The sequence below is a fragment of the Palaemon carinicauda genome, chromosome 43 (genome assembly GCF_036898095.1).
Source record: "Palaemon carinicauda isolate YSFRI2023 chromosome 43, ASM3689809v2, whole genome shotgun sequence".
Classification (NCBI taxonomy): domain Eukaryota; kingdom Metazoa; phylum Arthropoda; class Malacostraca; order Decapoda; family Palaemonidae; genus Palaemon; species Palaemon carinicauda.
Genome location: NC_090767.1, coordinates 45196048 through 45214689, shown reverse-complemented (window position 1 = coordinate 45214689; position 18642 = coordinate 45196048). Strand labels below are relative to the sequence as shown.

General features: G+C 43.3%; 1 protein-coding gene across 1 annotated transcript in view; it reads right to left on the bottom strand.

The window, feature by feature from the left end:
* Positions 1-381: 381 nt before the first annotated feature.
* Positions 382-18642, bottom strand: part of LOC137633399 (uncharacterized) — a 102337-nt gene continuing 84076 nt past the window's right edge. The window contains exon 7 of the mRNA XM_068365626.1: positions 382-471. Coding sequence (XP_068221727.1) covers positions 407-471 — 65 coding nt within the window. The 3' untranslated portion in view covers positions 382-406. The remainder of the gene's footprint in view (positions 472-18642) is intronic.

Genomic DNA, 18642 nt, shown 5'->3' with positions numbered 1-18642 from the left:
CAATGTATACTCCAACCAGTTATACAAAGGAAATATCTGTACGATACTATACTGTATTTATTCTAAAATTTACACACAAAAAGGAAACTTTACTTTCCTAGCTTATTGCGACTCCACAATAATGAGTTCGACACAAAATAGGGACCCAAAACAGGACCCAAAAACACAAAAACCCAGCCTGTTTTGGTGATAGAGACAGTACAGCCTCTCACACTATGTCGCATGCACTGGTCTTGTACATCATCAGTAACATCATGCTTTAAAAGAGTACAATATTAGTAATGTAACCTACAGATGATAATCAACAAAATAATTAATGTCTTGTACTTTCACATCGATAGATGAAAAATGTTTCATATCAGAATGGACTGGCTATTGGCAATTTACTCACCTCCAATGAGATTTTCTACGAGACTTCGAGCGTGACGACCTTCTCCTCCTCGAGCTGCGGCTTCTGGAACGACGTTGCCTCTGGAAAAGTACATCGTGAACCATTTAATTCATCTTATTATTTGATACATTTGTTTATCATATTCAATCTGTGATTGAGGAAGAAAGGAAGAAAGAAGAATAAAACTGAATAACTGAAATTGGCTCCAATGATTCACCTTATGGCTTAAAACTTCCTAATCAACACATCAAATGAAAAAGTCGGTACGGAAGTTCCGCAAATTACAAACATTCAGATACAAACACAAATATCACTGAAATCGTAAATCTCAGATACAGAAATACTATAATAAAACAATGCTGTATCATTTAATTCAGTAAGAAAAATGATATTTTAATTACAAAATAAATTTTTGATATATACTTACCCGGTGAATATATAATAGCTGAGCCTCCGGCGGCTCGACAGAAAAACACACAAAAACTCGCGAGCGATCGCTATGAAGGTTGCGTGTGTGCCCACTAGCGCCAACTATCGGCCAGATACCGCATATACATGTAAACAGACCCAATTTTTCTCATCCCGCTGGGTCTCTATCGGGGAGGAAGGGGGGGGCCTTTAATTTATATATTCACCGGTAAGTACTGTATATTCAAAAATATATTTTATAATTAAAATATCATTTTAAATATTTAACTTAGCCGGTGAATATATAATAGCTGATTCACACCCATGGTGGTGGGTAGAGACCAGAGTTAATTAAGTTTACAGCGTATATGCTTAGAGTTTTTGACAGTTATATCATAACAAAACCCAAATATATAAAGGTACCTGGTAAGGAAGTTGACTTAGACGATTACTCTGCCTTATTAGTCTGTCTTCCTCACGAAGCCCAGCGATCCTCTTAGGATGCTGAAAGACTCCCAGGAGCTGAAGTATTAAGGGCTGCAACCCATACAACAGGACCTCATCAAACCCCTAATCTGGGCGCTCTCAAGAAATGACATTTGACCACCCGCCAAATCAAAAAAGGCTGCGAAAGGCTTCTTAGCCTTCTGTACAACCCAATTAAAAAAACATTTCAAGAGCAGATTAAAAGGATATTGGAATTAAGGGAATGTAGTGGTAGAACCCTTACCCACTACTGCATTCGCTATAACGAATGGACCCAGTGTGTAGCAGTCCTCGTAAAGAGTCTGGACATCTTTTAAGTAAAATGACGCGAATACCGATTTGCTTCTCCAAACGGTCGCGTCCATAATACTTTGCAGAGATTTATTTTGCTTAAAGGCCACGGAAGTTGCTATAGCTCTTATTTCGTGCGTCTTAACCTTAAGCAAGCATCGGTCTTTTTCATTCAAGTGAGAATGAGCCTCTCGTATTAAAAGTCTGATAAAATATGACAAAGCATTCTTTGACATAGGCAATGATGGTTTCTTAACTGAGCACCATAATGCCTCAGATCCACCTCGTAAGGACTTAGTACGAGCTAAGTAGAACTTAAGAGTTCTAACTGGACACAGCACTCTTTCAAGTTCGTTGCTTACGATCTCTGACAGGCAAGGTATATCAAAAGACTTAGGCCAAAGACGAGAAGGCAGTTCATTTTTGGCCAGGAAACCAAGTTGAAGTGAACATGTGGCTTTTTCTGTAGAAAAGCCGATGTTCTTACTGAAGGCATGAATTTCACTGACCCTTTTAGCCGAAGCCAAGCACACTAGGAAAAGCGTCTTGAGGGTGAGATCCTTCAGGGAGGCTGAATGTAATGGCTCAAACCTGTCTGACATGAGGAACCTTAGGACCACGTCTAAGTTCCATCCAGGAGTTGCCAAACGACGTTCCTTAGAGGTCTCGAAAGACTTAAGGAGATCTTGGAGATCTTAATTGTTGGAAAGATCTAAGCCTCTATGACGAAAGACCGAAGCCAACATGCTCCTGTAGCCCTAAATCGTGGGAGCTGAGAGGGAGCGAACATTTCTCAGATGTAAAAGAAAATCTCCGATTGGGCTACAGAGGTACTGGAAGAGGACATAGATGCTGGCTTGCACCAATCTCGAAAGACTTCCCACTTCGACTGGTATACTCTGAAGGTAGAAGCTCTCCTAGCTCTCGCAATCGCACTGGTTGCCTCCTTCGAAAAGCCTCGAGCTCTTGAGAGACTCTCGATAGTCTGAAGGCAGTCAGACGAAGCGCGGGGAGGCTTTGATGAACATTCTTTACGTGGGGCTGACGTAAGAGATCTACCCTTAGAGGAAGACTTCTTGGAATGTCTACCAGCCATTGAAGTACCTCGGTGAACCACTCTCTCGCGGGCCAGAGGGTAGCAACCAACGTCAACCCTGTCCCTTCGTGAGAGGCGAACTTCTGCAGTACCTTGTTGACTATCTTGAATGGTGGGAATGCATATAAGTCCAGAAGAGACCAATCCAGTAGAAACGCGTCTATGTGGATTGCTTCTGTATCTAGGACTGGAGAGCAATAGATTGGTGTTACAACCTACCAGGTTGTAATGCAGGTTCTTAAATTCTCATGGATTGCAGTCGGTAAAAATACGTCAGTGATAAGGAAAGACGGAAACAAAGACCCAAGAAAACTTAACAATATTTATTATAAACAAGAACAATAACTTAAATCAACCTTGTGAGATTAAATACACTTACACATATTCAAGACAACAAATAATGGTTCTCGGGAACTCACAAGAAAATAACCTAAAGCTACTACACTAAGCCCTAAACATGAGAAAATTCCAAGAGAGAAAACACTTAATAATAACGAGGTGGATCCAAAATACAGCTAGCCAAAGTCAATAACCTAATAATAAAAAGGAAGAAGGAAGTAGGAGATGAAAACAACGAAAACCTTAATATTCCTACCTATCTTACAAAACTAAACAATACAAAATTAAACAGTTACACAACATAGCAATAGAACTCGTATATATAGAATTAGACAATTAATAATATATATAACTTCACCTCAAGTGAAGTACAGAAGAGTTGAACACAAGGCCGTACTTAATTCCTCAAGCCGCTATACTGAAGGGTACAACTGTACGCCAGGCACTGAAGGGCAATCCACTTCCCTACACAAAAGGAACGATAATTTGTCTTACCTGGCGTCAGCCTCCCTACTTATCACCTCACGAGCCAGTTTGCTCTCACACTCGTACACAGCTGGACTGGAGGAATAAGGCCAGTAAAATCAAGGTTCAGTGTCGGGAAACAGCGTCGACACAATTCCCGTACAAATCCTCCGACGGGAACAAGTAGCAGAAAACTACCGTCGCAGATGACAGAGCATCTGCTAAACACTCATCAGAAGTGCGAAGGTAATTGCCAAAGTCGTCCTCCAAGACACCATGAATGCTGAGACGGGAAATAGTGTCGGTGAGAGCTTGTCAAGGCCCGAACTGCCTTCACTGGTCGACCATGTCCACTCATCACCTTCCCAGCGTTCATCAACACTCACAGCAAAAAAAAAACAATCGTTAAAACGATAGTCCACTAATACACAAAGGAGGAGGAGGAGGCACAAAAACACTATTCAACAATCGGAGAGCCACTTACATTAACACTATAGTAAACAAACAACAAAAATACTTTAACTTAAAAAGAAAAACAAGGCTGATTTAAATAAAATAAAGAAATAATTTTACGTTAACCTAATACCTTCCTCCCCCAAAACAAAAAAAATTATTCACATAGAATACATTTTTTTTTCAAAATTAAATACTGTAAAAATGCTGAAATGAAAATTAATTAACAATGTTACGGAAATACAAAACCTGAAAAGAAGTTATAAATATAACAATACATATGCCAAAAAGAAAAAAAAACACATAGCTTCACGAAGAAGACTTACCAAATCAGAAAATGGGACTCTTAAATTAAAGGCTAAACTATACCTCCAACGAGTGCAAAATAATAGGAAAAAAATTGATAGACCTTACTAAGGTTGAACATACAAAAACAACGGACTTAACCAAACCTACATATAAACTAAACTCTAAGATAAGGACTCACTCATACGCACACCCATACTGGCCATTAGATTTTACTATGGAAAAATAGTTTTATACAAACCCCATGAAGACACGAGAAGGGCGAGGGAGGGACAAAAGCCAAGATTACATACGAGAAAGGGCATCAGGAATGCGGTTCTCCGATCCCTTAATATGTTTTATAACCAGAGTGAATTCCTGCAACTGCAAAGCCCATCTCAAAATTCTCTGATTGGACCCTTTCATCCTTTCTATGAACACTAGAGGATTGTGGTCAGTCCAAATCTCTATCGGGAAGGAGAAATTGGTCACATAGGGTTTAAAATGTAACAAAGTACGAACCAAGGCCAAGGCCTCCTTCTCGATAGTTGAATACCGCCTCTCTGCTGCCAATAGTTTACGGCTAAAGTAAGACACGGGAAGTACCTCTCCAGCCCCATTTCTCTGAAAGAGAACACCTCCAATGCCCACATCACTAGCATCCACCGCGATAATGAAAGGTTTCTGAAAATCAGGGGATATTAATATTGGGTTTGATATCAGCACCAGCTTGAGTTTAATGAAAGACTCCTCACATTGAGGAGACCACGCAAATTTCTGTCCTTTCTCCAATAACTTAGTAAGCGGCTGAGCAATGTCCGAGAAGTTTCGCACAAACCTTCTATAATAACCCGTCATTCCAAGGACTCTCCGAACTTCCCTGACATTACTCGGCCTCTTCAAATTTAAAATGGCATCGAGATTGGCTTGTTTAGGGGCTACCTGACCCAAACCAACCTCATGACCCAAATAGCACACTTTGGCTTTACCAAATTCACACTTACCCAAGTTCACAACAAGACCGGCATCCCTCAAAGCTTCAAACACTTTTCTCAATCTTACTATATGAGTTTGCCAATCATTGCTGTGAACAACTAAATCATCAATATAAATCTCAGTGCCTTTCAACCCACAAATGACTCTGTTCATAAGCCTCTGAAAGGTGCATGCAGCATTTTTCATCCCAAAGGGCATCACTTTACATTCGTAAAGCCCAAAGGGAGTTACAAATGCGGAAATTTCCCGGGCTCGATCAGATAGGGGCACTTGCCAATAACCTTTCAGCAAATCCAACTTGGTTATGAATTTTGCAGACCCTATCTGATCGAGACAGTCGTCAATGCGAGGCAAAGGAAAAGAGTCATTTTTGGTACTGGCATTAACTTTACGGTAATCCACACACATTCTGTACTTTCCATCAGACTTTTTAACTAAAACTATCGGAGAGCTCCAAGGACTTATCGAAGGTTGGATGAGGTCATGTTTCAGCATATACTTTATTTCCTCCTCGACTATGTCCCTTTTCACTGGATTTAGTCGATAAGGACTCTGCTTTACGGGAGAAGCACTGCCCACATCCACATCATGCTGAAGCAACCTCGTCCTACCTGGCGAACTAAGAAATATTTCTGGAAAAGAACAGATTAAATTAATAATGTCCCTTTTCTGGGTAACTTCCAGATGGTCCAGCTCTCTTTTCAAAACCTCTAGATTTTGAACGTTATTAAAGAGAGCATCAGAAGATACCTGACCAACCAAGTCCTCAAAGTTATCCTCTGGAGACTCTACTTCTACAGACACAGGTTCACACACTATAGCTAAAGGATCCCTACCACCTGAAATATAAGATTTTAATCTATTAATATGAAAGACCCGGCACTTTCGTTTGGTCCCGGGGGCTTCAATTTCATAATTCACTTCAGACAATTTTCTCAAAACCTTCCAGGGCCCCTTATACCTTGGCTCAAGGAAATTGTCTGAGTCTGTACTCAACACCAATACCAATTCCCCAGGCTCAAACGATCGCACCTTGGTTTTCTTATCAAAATTTGATTTCATGATTACTTGGGAGGAAGACAAATTTTCTCTTGCAAATTTCCACGCAATGGCTAACTTTTTCCGTAAATTCTCTACAAATTTCATCACATTAAGTTCCTTTTTCTGCCCAGATGATAACAATTCATGAAAAATTTCCAACGGACCACGTACTTTGTGCCCATAGATCAGCTCAAAGGGAGCTACACCTGTAGATGCATTTGGATGGTTCCTTATGGCAAAGAGAGCAAAGGGAAGTCCCTTCTCCCAATCCTCTCCTTGTTCATAGCAGTATTTTTTTAAAACTGATTTAAGTGTCTGGTGGAATCTTTCCACCACACCCTGACTCTCGGGATGGTAAGGTACGCTGGTAGTGCACTGAATGGCCAGTTCAGCACACTTACCCCTAAATACCTTACTCGTAAAATTCGTCCCACAGTCGGTCTGAATTTTACGAGGAAGTCCGTATCGGGAGAAAAATTCAACAAGCTTCTCAAATACTGCATTGGAAGTTATCTTTTTCATTGGGAATGCTTCAGGAAATCTAGAAGCTCGGTCCATGATGGTCAGGAGATGAGTAAACCCAGTCTTTGTTCTGGGCAAAGGCCCCACCACATCTATAACCAATTCCACAAAAGGTTCCCCAATTGCAGGAATGGGATTTAGAGGTGCTTTAGGGATCACTTGATTGGGCTTTCCCATCACCTGACAAACCTCGCAATTACTAACAAATTGTTTTACTGATGATTTCAATCCTGGCCACCAAAAACATTTTGCTAATCTTTTGAACGTCTTAAATACTCCAAAGTGACCAGAAAAAGAATCATCATGTGACAACTTCAAAACAGACTCCCTAAATTGTGAGGGAACCACAATTTGTTCCACTCGAGAAGTTTTGTTCAGATCATGTGTAGATGGACGACTAATTCGATATAACAAACCTTTCATTACACAAAACCTCGGTTTAGTTAAATCGGCTGTGTCACCCAACTCAAAATCAAACTCTTGTTTCTGAGCCTCAATAAACGTTAAACGGTCCCAATCAAGTTGCAAGATATTACTAGTACTACTAGGACTACCTACTGGCCCGGGCCTTTCTAACTCTACTTCTAAACTACTTAAATCTAAGTCATCACCATTTATCAAATCAGCTGCCTTAGCGGAGGCCCGAGTCACCACCGTCACAGGACAAGCATTCACAGTCACAATAGGGAATAATTCCAGACCCCTATGGTCTACCATGTCATTTCCTAAAATACCATCTATATTTGGAATAGGGAGTTTCTCCACCACAGCCAACTCTGTTACCTCATTATATCCAGGGAATGATAATTCAACTTCCACCAATGGAGCTGAAACCACAGTATTCGGGAAACCTCCCAGAATCACATAATTCCCTGAATATTCAACTAAACCATTTAAAGATTCCCTTAATACTAAAGAACGAGCTGACCCTGTGTCTCGCAAAAATTTTACCTTTAGAATTCCTGAATTCGTAACCAGTCTACCAGGCCATATATATTTATCATAGAGTCATGAAGGTCTATTACCAGTTGGTTTTACATTGCTGTCATCACTACTATTCACATTGCTACCTTCCGCTACCGGTGGATTCTCAACCTTGGGGGTGTTAGGAATAGACTTATTTGTTATTACAGATATAGGATTGTCAATATTGTTATTATTTCTCTCCAGATACCTCCTCCTGGCGTTACACTGAGCTTGATAATGTCCAGGCTTATTGCACCAAAAACAGGTCCCATTACCTTTGCTCACATTACCAGACACTACCCTGTTTTTGGAGAAGAATCTAGAGGGCTCTCCATTTGAAATATTTCCCTGAGTCTTCTCATTCTTATAATAGGTTGGAACACCTGACTGCTTTACCCTGTTGTTAGCTACATTATTATATTTATTATTACCATCATTTGGCTTGGCAGACTGGAAATCTATACCCTGAGACCCAAAATTGCCGGAGCCTGCTCGATGGGTTAAAATAAATTCATCGGCAATCTGAGCCGCTTTACTTAGACTGACGGCTTTCACCTCTTCCAAATATATCCTCAGTTCTTTGCTACAATACTTCTTAAATTCTTCCATCAACATTAATTCCCTCAAGGAGGAGAAAGAGACTACCTGACGACTCTTCAGCCAATTATCAAATTGCTCCTCCTTGAGCCTCGCAAACTCAACATATGAAACAGAAGCATGCTTACTAAAATTTCTAAATTTTAGACGATAGGCCTCAGGGACAAGATCATAAGCCTTGAGGACCAACGCCTTTACTTTACCATAATCACGGGCTACACTCTCCTCCAAAGAATTATAAACCCTGATTGCCTTGCCCACCAGCCTACACTGAATTAAGACTGTCCACATCTCGGCGGGCCAAGACAACCTGGTAGCTACCCGTTCAAATGCTTTAAAAAATTCCGGCACATCTTTTTCGTCAAATACAGGGACTAACTTCAAAGCTGCCCCTATATTAAATTTATCGACATATGGACCACAAGGAGTACTCAATTTATTAGGAACATTTTGTAATTTAGCCAACTCCAAATTTACTTTAGCCATCTCTAGTTCATGTCTCCGCACCTTCTCGTTCTCCTCAAACTCAAGTTTCACTAACTCTATCCTCTTGCAAATTAATCTATATTCACAGTCCTCTTGGGACAACACAGGCTGCACTGGAACTACATTCTCTGGGACAGATTTTTCTACAACAAATGGGTTTGTAGACACGTTACCTTTATCTTGCAATTTAGCATTTCCTTCAAAAATAGTTCCAGTACGAGGGGGGTCCTCAAACAAAGAAAGGCCTGGATTCACACTCACATCGTCAATCACACTATCCTCGCGCTCCGAACCACTATCATCAACACTGTCAAAATCTCTAGCTAAATTCTCTCCTTCAGCCATACCCTGAGCTACCTTACTCTCTACAGCTAACAACAACTGGGCCTTAGTGTTCGCAGCCCTAAGTGGGACACCTAACCAGCGAGCACAACTCACCAAACACTCTTTACTTAATACAGGAAGATGCCTAAGACAATCTGCTGATCCTAAAAATTCTGCGGGATCAAAAACATATTCACCCATGATTTCAAAATTAAAGGGGGAGTAAGGCAACACACTAAACAATAACAAATATTGGTAAATTCCCTGAGCACCGATCCGCCAACCAAACCACCGAGTACACCCGAGTGCAATCCTGGCAAGGTCGCCAACTGTTACAACCTACCAGGTTGTAATGCAGGTTCTTAAATTCTCATGGATTGCAGTCGGTAAAAATACGTCAGTGATAAGGAAAGACGGAAACAAAGACCCAAGAAAACTTAACAATATTTATTATAAACAAGAACAATAACTTAAATCAACCTTGTGAGATTAAATACACTTACACATATTCAAGACAACAAATAATGGTTCTCGGGAACTCACAAGAAAATAACCTAAAGCTACTACACTAAGCCCTAAACATGAGAAAATTCCAAGAGAGAAAACACTTAATAATAACGAGGTGGATCCAAAATACAGCTAGCCAAAGTCAATAACCTAATAATAAAAAGGAAGAAGGAAGTAGGAGATGAAAACAACGAAAACCTTAATATTCCTACCTATCTTACAAAACTAAACAATACAAAATTAAACAGTTACACAACATAGCAATAGAACTCGTATATATAGAATTAGACAATTAATAATATATATAACTTCACCTCAAGTGAAGTACAGAAGAGTTGAACACAAGGCCGTACTTAATTCCTCAAGCCGCTATACTGAAGGGTACAACTGTACGCCAGGCACTGAAGGGCAATCCACTTCCCTACACAAAAGGAACGATAATTTGTCTTACCTGGCGTCAGCCTCCCTACTTATCACCTCACGAGCCAGTTTGCTCTCACACTCGTACACAGCTGGACTGGAGGAATAAGGCCAGTAAAATCAAGGTTCAGTGTCGGGAAACAGCGTCGACACAATTCCCGTACAAATCCTCCGACGGGAACAAGTAGCAGAAAACTACCGTCGCAGATGACAGAGCATCTGCTAAACACTCATCAGAAGTGCGAAGGTAATTGCCAAAGTCGTCCTCCAAGACACCATGAATGCTGAGACGGGAAATAGTGTCGGTGAGAGCTTGTCAAGGCCCGAACTGCCTTCACTGGTCGACCATGTCCACTCATCACCTTCCCAGCGTTCATCAACACTCACAGCAAAAAAAAAACAATCGTTAAAACGATAGTCCACTAATACACAAAGGAGGAGGAGGAGGCACAAAAACACTATTCAACAATCGGAGAGCCACTTACATTAACACTATAGTAAACAAACAACAAAAATACTTTAACTTAAAAAGAAAAACAAGGCTGATTTAAATAAAATAAAGAAATAATTTTACGTTAACCTAATAATTGGTAACCTTTTGGTCAACGAGGAGGCAAAGAGGTCTATGGTGGGTTGACCCCAAGTAGCCCAAAGACTCTTGCCCACGTCCTTGTGGAGGGTCCATTCCATGGGAATCACCTGACCCCTCCGACTGAGACAGTCTGCCAAGACATTCAAGTCCCCCTGGATGAATCTTGTCAACAGGGAGATGCCTCGATTTCTTGACCATATAAGAAGGTCCCTTGCGATCTCGAGCAGCGTGAAGGAGTGTGTGCCTCCTTGCTTGGAGATGTACGCCAAAGCTGTGGTGTTGTCTGAGTTGACCTCTACCACTTAGTTTCGAAGAAAGCTTTCGAATTTCATCAAGGCCAAGTGGACTGCTAATAGCTCCTTGCCGTTGATGTGCATGCTCTTCTGACTTGAGGTCCACAGACCCGAGCATTCCCGACCGTCCAGGGTCGCACCCCAACCCAAATCCGACGCGTCTGAGAACAACACGTGGTTTGGGTTCTTGACTGCTAGGGATAGTCCCTCTCTGACTGATATTGCTGTCCCACCATTTCAGGCATGCCTTTACTGGTTCGGAGACTGGGAATGATACAGTCTCTAACGTCTCGTCCTAGTTCCAGTGAGAGGCTAGATGGAACTGGAGAGGCAGAAGGTGTAGTCTCCCTAGCGAGACAAACTGCTCCAGGGATGAGAGAGTCCCTACGAGACTGTTCCAACTCCTGACTGAACAAACGTTCTCTTTTCAGCATTAGTTGGACATTGAGCAGGGCTTGTTCTATTCGGGTGGCAGAAGGAAAAGCCTGAGAAAACTGGACTGCGAATCTACATCCCCAAATATAGAATAATCTGGGATGGGATCAGTTGGGACTTTTAGGTTGACCAAAAGTCCCAACTCCCTGGCCAGACTCAACGTCCAATGTAGATCCTGCAGACAGCGAAGACTGGACGATGCTCTGAGAAGCCAGTCGTCCAAGTACAGGGAGGCTCGGATCCCCGATAGATGGAGGGATTTTGCCACATTCCTCATGAGCCTCGTAAACACGAGAGGAGCAGGACTGAGGCCAAAGCACAGGGCTCGAAACTGGTACCCCACGTTCCTGTAAACAAACCTCAGAAACGGTTGGGAATCCGGGTGTATAGGAATGTGGAAGTATGCCTCCTGAAGGTCGAGAGAGACCATCCAGTCGCCTTCCATTAATGCTGTCAAGACAGCCTGGTAGACTTCATCGTGAAGTTTGTCTTGACAATGAACACATAGAGCGCACTTGCCTCTTACGTACTCCTGCAGTGAACATGGCTGCCAGATCATTGGAGCCATCCCAGAGGGACTTGTTCCTGCAGAGAACGTGGCTGTCAGATAATTGGAGCCATCCCTGATAGCCTTGTTTATGCATGACATAATTGTACAGCAAAACTTCAAACGCTCGAAAAAACTCCTAACAGATGGTCTAGCTCTGAAGTCGACCATAAAATCTTGGAGCGTCTCATGGCCAGGCGCCAGGGAGAGTCTATGAGGTTTGAGAAGTCTATCTGGGCAGAGGCAGGAACTCCCAAGCCGAGAACTTCTCCCGTGTCATATCAGACTTCGCTCTATAAGCCAGCTTAAAAGTAGGGAAAGCAAAGGCTGTCTCCCCCAAACTCCTCCTGGTGATTAACCAGTCGCCTAGCAAACGTAAAGCTCTCTTAGAAGAGCGAGAGAGCACTAGCTTAGAAAACAACGGCTTCGAAGTAGCTAGGCCTAGTGCAAACTCTGGCGTTTAGGCGAACGAGGAGCAGCAGTTACAAAAAGATCCAGACAAAGATCCTTAAGAATCAGCATGATTTATTCAAAATCCATAGAGGGCTGAGCAGCTTTAGGCTCCTCTCCGTCTGACAGAGTCCTCAAGGGAATATCAGTAGGAGGGGGATCAGCAACTTCCTCATCTGAAGGAACCTTGTCCGACAATTGCCGAGTCTCAAGCAAGGGAGAGACCTGCCGTGGTGGCAATGCTTGACAAGCAGAGTCCACACGCAAAGGAGCAACAGTACCAGTCAAGGACGCTATGTCATGTAACTGCTTAAAGGACTGACCAGCAACAACAACAGGTGCGGGAGGACGCTCGACGTCAACTCGAGACTGCCTTGACTGCTTAGACTGAGCAGTCAAAACAACTCTTGACTGCGGTGCTTGACGCTCAACATCAAAACAAGTCAACTATGCTGGTTGGTGAACGTCCTGAACGTCAACAAGAGCAAGCGGCAGCGGCTGAACGTCCACAAGCGACTGAGAGTCAACACAGGACTGCATCGAGTGAGGCTCTACAAAACATGATTGACGTGACTTTGTAACGTCAATGTCAACAGGACGAGCAAAGGCTCGTTTGGGCGGCTGACGGCCAGGATCTCGATCAGCTAAGCGGCGAGGATCATCGTGAACCTGCTCAACAGAATAGTCCTCCATAAGAGAGGCAAGCTTATTCTGCATGTCTTGCCGTACAACCCATTTAGGATCAACGGGAATGGTTGCGGTAAGAGACGAGGGTAACGTCTGTGACTGCAAAACCTTGCCTACAATAAGACTCTCGGAGCCTGTGTTACGCTTTTGTTTAGGCGGCGAGCAGTCTTCCGATGACTGCATAGGGTCAGAGCTGTCCCAATGGCTACAACCAGGACGCTGGACCTGTCCTGAAAGGACTGACTTTCGCTTAAAGGGCCTCGAAACCTTCCTCCACGGTTTCTTACGCGAAAAGTCTTCGGATGACGAGGAGAAAATCGTCTCGCTCGTCTTATGGTAGGGGCGGTCTTGGTGAGACACGCCTGAAACCATAGAGGGAACGTCTCTTCGTTGATCAAGGCCTCTCGAACCCATAAGTCGTACGACATTACTTCTCCCCTGGGCTTGGGAGCTTGCAAGAGGTCTCGGACTAGGCGAACGACAGGCACGAACAGACGAACCCTCGGTCGCAACACTGATAACACTTTGCGCAATTATCACTTTATCACTACGATTTTCTGTTTTGCACTTACTTCACTGAAATCGAATTTTTCAACAATTCACATTAGGCATGAATAAAACTGATTTCTACCTGAAGCACGCAATTCTACCCCCATCAAAAGGTTATAATTGCGAAATAAGTCGTATAATGTAAGCACATTAATACAAGCAAAAAACAGTAAACATATTAAGATAAAAAGATCAGTGGCTGGGAAGGAGACTAAACACTAGTTCATTCAAAACTACGTTTTCAATCTATCACCGTACAGTGCCTTGGGACGAGAATAAAAACTAAAAACGTTTTATCCTTTCTCCCCGTACAGAGACTAGGGACGAGAGTAAAAAACTGACTCGAGAACAACGTTATTCGCTTGGGACGAGAATAAAGATCGGAACGTTCTCTCTTCCTCTCTCTCTCTCTCTCTCTCTCTCTCTCTCTCTCTCTCTCTCTCTCTCTCTCTCTCTCTCTCTCTTGATTTCGCACCGAAGAGAAAAGCCCACTTACCTTTCGTCAATAAACAGGTTATTTGACCAAAGGAAAAAACTGAAAGGTTTTTCAATTAACAAATTCCTTTAAAATAGTATTTAAAACATTCAAGTTTGAAAGAAGAATGAACAAAACGTCAGAATCGATTTACTCTTTCTGCAAAGTGAAACCGTGATTCAGCATAAATAAACTAAACGTTAGTTCATCTTTGAAACAGTACGAAGACTATTCAAAGAAAATCTTTCATAAAATATCTACTAAAAAATATTCATTTAATAAGTTTTAAATCATTTGCTCTGTAAAATGTTATTTTGATAATAAAATAAATTTTTGAATATACTTACCCGGTGATTATATAAGCTGCAGCTCTGCTGCTCGACAGAAAACTCTACGTAAAAATCCGCCAGCGATCGCTATGCAGGTAGGGGGTGTACTTCAACAGTGCCATCTGTCGTGCAGGTACTCAGTACTCATTGTAAACAAAGAACTCAATTTTCTCCTCGGTCCACTGCGTCTCTATTGGGGAGGAAGGGAGGGTCCTTTAATATATAATCACCGGGTAAGTATATTCAAAAATTTATTTTATTATCAAAATAACATTTTTCAATATTTAACTTAGCCGGTGATTATATAAGCTGATTCACACCCAGGGGGGTGGGAAGAGACCAGCAATAAATGTTTACATTATTATGAGCTAAGGATTTTTTATTTCATTTTAGAAGTTATCAAAATAACAAAAATAAAATAAATAAGTACCTGGTAAGGAAGTCGACTTGGACAATTACTCTGCCTTTTTAAGTACGTCTTCTTTACGGAGCCTCGCGATCCTCTTAGGATGCTGAGTGACCCCTAGGAGCTGAAGTATCAAGGGTTGCAACCCATACCACAGGACCTCATCAAAACCTCTAATCTAGGCGCTTCTCAAGAAAAGAATTTGACCACCCGCCAAATCAACCAGGATGCGAAAGGCTTCTTAGCCTTCCGGACAACCCAAAAACAACAATAAAAACATTTCAATAGAAAGATTAAAAAGGTTATGGAATTAGGGGAATGTAGTGGTTGAGCCCTCACCCACTACTGCACTCGCTGCTACGAATGGTCCCAGGGTGTAGCAGTTCTCGTAAAGAGACTGGACATCTTTAAGATAAAAAGACGCGAACACTGATTTGCTTCTCCAATAGGTTGCGTCCATTATACTTCGCAGAGATCTATTTTGTTTAAAGGCCACTGAAGTTGCGACAGCTCTAACTTCATGTGTCCTTACCTTCAGCAAAGCTTGGTCTTCCTCACTCAGATGGGAATGAGCTTCTCGTATTAACAGTCTGATAAAATAGGATAAAGCATTCTTTGACATAGGCAAAGATGGTTTCTTAACTGAACACCATAAAGCTTCTGACTGTCCTCGTAAAGGTTTAGTTCGTCTTAAATAGAACTTAAGAGCTCTCACAGGGCATAAGACTCTTTCTAGTTCATTTCCAACCATATTTGATAGGCTTGGAATATCGAACGATTTCGGCCAAGGACGAGAGGGTAGCTCGTTTTTGGCTAGAAAACCAAGTTGTAAAGAACATGTAGCCGTTTCAGATGAAAATCCGATGTTCCTGCTGAAGGCGTGAATCTCACTGACTCTTTTAGCTGTGGCTAAGCAAACCAGGAAAAGAGTCTTTAAAGTGAGATCTTTAAAGGAGGCTGATTGTAGCGGCTCGAACCTTTCTGACATGAGGAATCTTAGTACCACGTCTAAATTCCAACCAGGTGTAGCCAAACGACGCTCCTTCGTGGTCTCAAAAGACTTAAGGAGGTCCTGTAGATCTTTTTTGTTGGAAAGATCTAAGCCTCTGTGACGGAAGACTGATGCCAACATGCTTCTGTAACCCTTGATAGTGGGAGCTGAAAGAGATCGTTCTTTCCTCAGGTATAAAAGGAAGTCAGCTATTTGAGTTACAGAGGCACTGGTCGAGGATACAGATACTGACTTGCACCAGTTTCGGAAGACTTCCCACTTCGATTGGTAGACTCTAAGGGTGGATGTCCTCCTTGCTCTAGCAATCGCCCTGGCTGCCTCCTTCGAAAAGCCTCTAGCTCTCGAGAGTCTTTCGATAGTCTGAAGGCAGTCAGACGAAGAGCGTGGAGGCCTTGGTGTAGCTTCTTTACGTGTGGCTGACGTAGAAGGTCCACCCTTAGAGGAAGAGTTCTGGGAACGTCCACTAGCCATCGAAGTACCTCGGTGAACCATTCTCTCGCGGGCCAGAGGGGAGCAACTAACGTCAACCTTGTCCCTTCGTGAGAGGCGAACTTCTGCAGTACCTTGTTGACAATCTTGAACGGGGGGAATGCATATAGGTCTAGATGGGACCAATCTAGGAGAAAGGCATCTATATGAACTGCTGCTGGGTCCGGGATTGGTGAGCAATATATTGGGAGCCTCTTGGTCATCGAGGTTGCGAAGAGATCTATGGTAGGCTGGCCCCATGTGGCCCAAAGTCTCTTGCACACATCCTTGTGAAGGGTCCGTTCTGTTGGAATGATTTGTCCCTTCCGACTGAGGCAATCTGACATGACATTCAAGTTGCCTTGGATGAACCTCGTTACTAGTGAAATGTTTAGATCTTTTGACCAGGTGAGGAGGTCCCTTGCGATCTTGTGCAACGTCATAGAGTGGGTCCCTCCTTGCTTGGAGATGTACGCCAAAGCCGTGGTGTTGTCCGAGTTCACCTCCACCACTTTGCCTTGAAGGAGAGACTTGAAGCTTTTCAAGGCCAGATGAACTGCCAATAGCTCCTTGCAGTTGATATGCATTGTCCTTTGACTCGAGTTCCAAGTTCCCGAGCATTCCCGACCGTCTAACGTCGCGCCCCAGCCCGTGTCTGATGCGTTCGAGAAGAGAACGTGGTTGGGAGTCTGAACAGCTAGGGGCAGACCCTCTCTGAGGCTGATACTGTCCTTCCACCAAGTCAGGGAAGACTTCATCTTCTCTGAATTGGGGATCGAGACCGCTTCTAGCTTCTTGTCCTTTTTCCAGTAAACAGCTAGGTGATATTGAAGAGGACGGAGGTGTAGTCTTCCTAACGATACGAACTGTTCCAGGGATGAAAGTGTCCCTGTCAGACTCATCCACTGCCTGACTGAACATCGTTCCTTCTTCAGCATGTTCTGGATGCATAACTGGGCTTGACTTGGTCTGGGGGCCGACGGAAAAGCCCGAAAAGCTAGACTGTGAATCTCCATCCCTAAATACACAATAGTTTGGGATGGGACCACTTGAGACTTTTCCATATTGACCAGGAGACCCAATTCCTTGGTCAGATCTAGAGTCCACTTTAGATCCTTCAGACAGCGACGACTGGAAGAAGCTCTTAGAAGCCAGTCGTCCAAATAGAGGGAGGCTATGATGTCCGCTAAATGAAGGAATTTGGCTACATTCCTCATCAGCCTCGTAAACACAAGAGGAGCTGTGCTTAGGCCAAAGCACAGGGCTTGAAACTGGTAGACAACCTTTTCGTAAACAAATCTCAGAAAAGGTTGGGAGTCTGGGTGGATGGGGACGTGAAAGTATGCGTCCCTTAGGTCTAAAGAGACCATCCAGTCTTCCCTTCTGACCGCTGCTAGAACGGACTTTGTGGTCTCCATGGCGAACGTCTGCTTTGTGACAAAGACATTCAGCGCACTGACGTCTAGCACCGGCCTCCACCCTCCTGTCTTCTTTGCCACTAAGAAGAGACGGTTGTAGAAGCCCGGGGTTTGATGGTCCAGGACTTTGACTACTGCTCCCTTTTCTAGTAAGAGAGACACCTCCTATTTCAATGCTCGTCTCTTGTCTTCCTCTCTGTACCTGGGAGAGAGATCGATGGGAGACGTTGCTAGAGGGGGTTTTCGTACAAACGGGATCTTGTACCCCTCTCTGAGCAACTTCACAGATTGTGCATCTGCGCCTCTCTTCTCCCAGGTCTGCCAGAAGTTCTTGAGTCTGGCTCCCACTGCTGTCTGAAGAAGTTGGCAGTCAGACTCTGCCTTTAAAGGACTTGGTTCCTTTCTTCTTCCCACGTCTCCCTTCGGCACGAGCACCTCCTCTGCTGGAGGCTCTGCCACGAAAGGGCGGAATAAATCGGGACGCTGGAGTGTCCATCCTTGGTCTAGCTGTGAAGGTAGGCAAAGGGGTGGCTTTGCGGGCAGAGGACGCAACCAGGTCATGGGTGTCCTTCTGTATCAAAGAAGCAGCAATCTCCTTAATCAAGTCCTCTGGAAAAAGGCACTTAGAGAGAGGAGCAAACAGAAGTTCGGATCTTTGACAAGGTGTCACTCCAGCTGACAGGAAAGAGCAAAGGTTCTCACGCTTCTTGAGGACTCTGGATACGAACGATGCAGCAAGCTCACTAGACCCGTCACGTATGGCCTTGTCCATGCAGGACATGATGAGCAAGGAAGATTCCTTCTCAGTCGGGGAGATCTTCCTGCTCAAAGCTCCCAGACACCAGTCTAGAAAGTTGAAGACCTCGAAGGCTCTAAATATCCCTTTCAACAGATGGTCTAGGTCCGAA